The 4,839-nt window shown below is 36.9% G+C and overlaps 1 protein-coding gene across 1 annotated transcript; it reads right to left on the bottom strand.

Moving 5' to 3' along the window:
* Positions 1–1,767: 1,767 nt before the first annotated feature.
* On the bottom strand, positions 1,768–3,543 carry LOC145057991 (putative E3 ubiquitin-protein ligase LUL2). The gene is made up of 2 exons (XM_079005908.1): positions 2,400–3,543; positions 1,768–2,306 (listed from the first exon to the last, which is right to left on the bottom strand). Exons 1-2 carry the CDS (start codon positions 3,390–3,392, stop codon positions 2,190–2,192), a joined length of 1,110 nt encoding a protein of 369 aa, XP_078862034.1. The 5' UTR covers positions 3,393–3,543; the 3' UTR covers positions 1,768–2,189.
* Between the last annotated feature and the right edge of the window lie 1,296 nt (positions 3,544–4,839).

The following is a 4,839-nucleotide window of genomic DNA, read 5'->3' as shown; positions in this document are numbered from 1 at the left end:
ACCCATATCATGTCATTACCTCGAGAAGTCTTTGGATTTTGTAACAAAATCCATCGTGATCTTATCCCACTTCCACTTTGGAATCTCTGGCTGCTTCAACTATCCATCGACTTTTGGTGATCGACTTTGACTAAAGAGCAAGTCACGCACTTGATTTCAAGTCTCGATACATCTTTGTAGTGCCTGAATGAATCGAATACTTTGATATGTGTGTGTCTCGTAACAATGTGTCACTAACACCATCGACTCTAGGGACCATAAGTTCACTATCCACATGCTCTTCCTTCAAACCTTCCTCCCGAGTAGCCTGAATCTGCTCAAAAAAAAAAAAAAAAAAAAAAAAAAAAACCCTGGAACAACTACCAACCCCATACATTTCAGGTGATAGGTCCCTCCAGGCTCCTTACGACTCAGAGCATTGGCTACCACATTTGTTTTTTCCAGGGTGGTAACTAATCTCACAGTCATAATTGGGGAACAACTCATTTTAACGCCACTATCTCATATTCAACTCCTTTTGCTTCTGGATGTGTTGCAAACTTTTATGATCAGTATATAACGTAGACTTCATCCCGTACAAGTAGTAACAACGTAACTTGAGTGCAAACACCACTGGTGCCAACTCCAAATCATGTACCGAGTAATTCATCTTAGCACTCTGCAACTGTTCGGGAAGCATAAGCAATCACCTTCCCTCTCTACATCAAAACACATCTCAACCCAAAGTATGATGCATCACTGTAAATTACAAAGTCCTTATTCCTCTCGGGTAAAGAAAGAATAGGAGCCTCACATAGAAGACCCTTCAAGGTCTGCAATGCCTCCTCTTTCTTATCCGCCCAAATGAAAGGTTTTGACTTGATCAGTAGACCAACAATCTTGGAGAAATTTTTGATGAATCTTTGGTAATAACCTGCCATGCTCAAGAAGCTTTGAATGTCAATAAGAGTCTTTGGATTGCTCCAATTCTTAATTGCTTCAATCTTTGTTGGGTCCACTTTAATTCCCTCAGCTCCAGCTATATGTCCAAGAATCTAGACCTCGCTTAGCCATAATTCACATTTAGAGAATTTCTCATAAAACTTCTCATTTCGTAGTGTGTCCAACACTTCTCGTAAATGTCTACGAAAGAACGTGAGAACACTATTTTGTGTTCATTTGTTTAACTAAACGAAAGAAAAATCTTATTCATGCTCATTCATATATCAAATAAATGAACATAAATTAACTTCACATCGGGCATTTCATAAACGTTTCGTTGAACGTTTAATATGTTTATAGGCTTATGCTGGTGCAATTTCCTTGACCATATCATGCGACTTCATGTCGTCAAACATAATACGACAAATTTTCCATACAAAGCTAATGTAGATTATCTAGAAAAGCTATGCCTAGATATAGCTACCAAGCATGTATACACAACCAAAAAATCTAACAAAGTCCAATAAACATGTTGTCAAAAAGTATAATATTGATACAAATTTTGTTAGACTTATAAGATACCAAGTTTGCCTAGGGATAAGATCGGTTCATTATTGGTACCTAAACAATTCGTAGACTAATGGTAGGACCGAATATCGAACCGTATGTACAAGTTTGGTACTTGTTTGGTTTCGGGACCGTGAAATTTGGTAATAGGATCACTTAGAACAAAATTAAGAACATAAAATAAAAACACTAAATAAAAAAAATACTAATATAAACCATTTGTAAACCATTCCAAAACTACTCATAAACCAATGGACTAAGCTGGGACTCTAGAAACTATTCATCACAATAATCGTATCATCACAATGCAATCCAATCAAAATCTTTTATACAAATTCTTTCAATGTATTCATTAATCATTGGTTGGAGAACATTCCATCAAAATAAAATCCCCACAAAATGAAGAAAGAATTGAAATGTATACACATATAGAATGTATGTGTATGTAAGTAGATACATATACACAATGTAATCCAATTACCCCATACACCCATAAATCAAGATCTCGACAAAAGCAGTCATAAAACCATAAGAACCGGAAACAAGATTAATCACCAAACTTAACCATATAAAAGTTGCAGATGGATTTTATACAATCAACACACTTACATTACATTTTGAAAACTCCCCTCTTTGCTTCCTTTTTCTTCTCTTTCTTGTGTCTTATGGTATTAAATATCAATCATCAATGGTGTAAAACGTCAATCTTCAACTCCATTGTTGACCTTAATCTCCAAAAGCCTCTCAACTGGTTGCCTGCATATTGGGCACCGATTTGTTTGGAACCTCAAAACTTTCGCACACCCATTGCACATACACTGAGACACAACCAAAATGTGTATATAAATTATAAAAGATTTTACTTAATAAGTTGTTTTTAGATATAAAAATTCGATTTTGATCAACAATACCATATGTCGACATGGAAGAACTGTGGTGTCACGAGGTTCTGATAAACAGATAACACATTCTTTACAAGGATCATTCCCATCGTATTCACCACCATCGGCGGAATTCCCAATTCCATAGATCTCTTGTAACTCGTATCTGATTCCATTCACCCACAAGATCTGTTTCAATACTTTTACTTTGTATTCACCTTTATCGTTCTCAAATACGGCATCGGTTATTTGGGAATTAGTAACACCAGAATCCGGATTCCTGTTTTCCGATGAAGAAGAAGAAGTCAGTGTCTTTGTCGCTTCTGCTTTCACTGCTAGAGGGTATACAGTCGTTTCGTTTCCTTTAGATAGCTCGGATTCCTCATACGTTGATAGGTCTATTCCTGTTCCTGTTTTTTGCCTAAATTTCTGACCTAAACCTTGTTGGAAGCTTACTGTTAATGGCGGAAGGGAGTCTTCTTTTGTTGTCGTCAAGTTACAGTCTTCGCCCTCTTTCGCGAAGAAATACAGGGTGATGTTGCACGGAACAGTGGCGTCGAAGGTGAAGGAGACAAGGAATTTGCCAGGGTTTTCTTCATCGGCTTCGATTTTTAAAGTTTCTTTCTTGAGGTTGACATCGTTTCTTATGGTGACAGCTTTTTGATGATCGACATAAGGTGTAGGAAGGTGCATCACAGGTGTACAGGGGTATCTCCCACCGACCCATGCCGTGGCGGCGGGGTCCATGGGCATACGTTGGTGTTGGTGGTGTGGTGGTGGCAACGGCGACGCTGGAAGTGGTGGTGGTGGGTAGTATGCTCCGGTTGGATACTGGTAATAGGGTGGAGGTGGGTTAGGGTATTGGGAAGTGTAAGGTGTGGCAGCGGCGTATACGTATCGATTGGCGATTTCCGGTTGGGGTGGTTGTTGGTGGTGGTGGGTATGATGATTACCCCGCCTGCTGCTGCTTCCGCCGCCGTGCCTCCTCCGACCGTTGGAACTGTTACTTCCAACGTTACCCATGGTGGAAATTAAATTGATAATCTTCCAATCACGACAAAATTGAGAACCAATGATCAAATTGTGAGCAAATTCGTGTGATTAAAATCTAAGATAACCCAATTTCTTAAAATGGGGATGAAATTGAAAATTGTGGAAATAAACTCTGTTTGGACTGTTGTTCAAATAATCAAGAAACACCTAATAATAGCAAGATTAAGGGTTTGATATAAAGAAAAGGGAAAAATGATCAAATGGGTAAAGAATTATATGAGAAAGTATAAAAATTTAGGCACCGATTTTGTAGAAAACGAAAGGAAGATAGTGTGTGTTTAAGGTGTTTGTGTGTGAGAGAGCGTCTGTGTGTGGGGAACGAATAATATGATGATTGGTGGTTGCGTAAAGAAGACAACTCCACTCCGGAATAACAACTACACAATGATTTGATTAAAATTAGGTTTTCATCATTTTCTTGATATTTAAATCATTTTTTTTATGAATCTTTATCATTTTTTATTTGTAAATTCAGTGACTTTGGGCATTCCATTAAACTTCTTTACATAAAATAAGATTCACCATTTCTTTTAGGAAACGTTTTAAAAGCGTGAATACAGGGTATTGGTTCCAATTAGGACACGAAGTAGAACAAGGGCCATAACCCTTGGCAAGGGACATGAGACATAAATATGATACTTAGGAGACATGAAGCCGAAAGAAGAGTGTCATAAAACACCAAAATAGAATGTCCAACATTATTTGATACTCAAAACAAAAGCAAAATCAAAATTATAACATATTTAGAATCCAAAACCAATATAAAAGATGATTGAATAACAAGAGTCAAGAAAGTTAAATAGCTCCAATTTCTAGTTTTAAAAATCGGGTGCAACTAATTGACATCCAATCAACAGGGACGGACGCAGGAATACATAGTAGGTGTTGCTGGGATGAATAGGTGTTGCCGATACATGAAAAATAGTTAAAAAAAATCAAAAAATTGAAATTTTTTACACTGCGGCCAGAAAAGTTAGGGGTTGTCGGTGCCACACCGGGAACCCCTTAAAACCGTCCCTGCCAATCAATTAAACCAAACTAAGATCAGATGTTAAGTTGTCATTCAAAAGATTTTAAATGAGAGTAAATAATTCTTTTGAACTTTGTAGAGTTTAATATATAGTATTAATTAAATTGTAGAGTTATCAAGGAGTCAAGGTGGCATACTGTGTTGAAAATCAAACTAATAGACACGCAAGGAAACCGACAAATAATATTGGGAATTATATGTCGATTAGTTACGAATAACAAATCTAATTATTATTATTATATTTACCAAGTTTCGTCTAAAACCAGATTAATCATTCTCGCTTAGATCTGATTATAAGAAATGTAGAAGAAGACTGTCATGTTGTTGGACGAAATTAAACGCAAGATAGAAAAATAAAACTGGTATGTTGATGGCTAATCTTGAACT

Source organism: Lactuca serriola, chromosome 6, assembly GCF_051521515.1.
Source record: "Lactuca serriola cultivar US96UC23 chromosome 6, Lser_US96UC23_V15, whole genome shotgun sequence".
Lineage (NCBI taxonomy): Eukaryota > Viridiplantae > Streptophyta > Magnoliopsida > Asterales > Asteraceae > Lactuca > Lactuca serriola.
This window is presented reverse-complemented; position numbering and strand designations above follow the sequence as displayed.

Excerpts from the sequence above, each read along its gene's own strand:
- LOC145057991 (XM_079005908.1), bottom strand. The coding sequence starts at position 3,392 with ATGGGTAACGTTGGAAGTAACAGTTCCAACGGTCGGAGGAGGCACGGC. Across the intron at positions 2,307-2,399 it reads TTCTTCCATGTCGACATATG|TGTATGTGCAATGGGTGTGC; the intron begins GTATTGTTGATC and ends GTTGTGTCTCAG.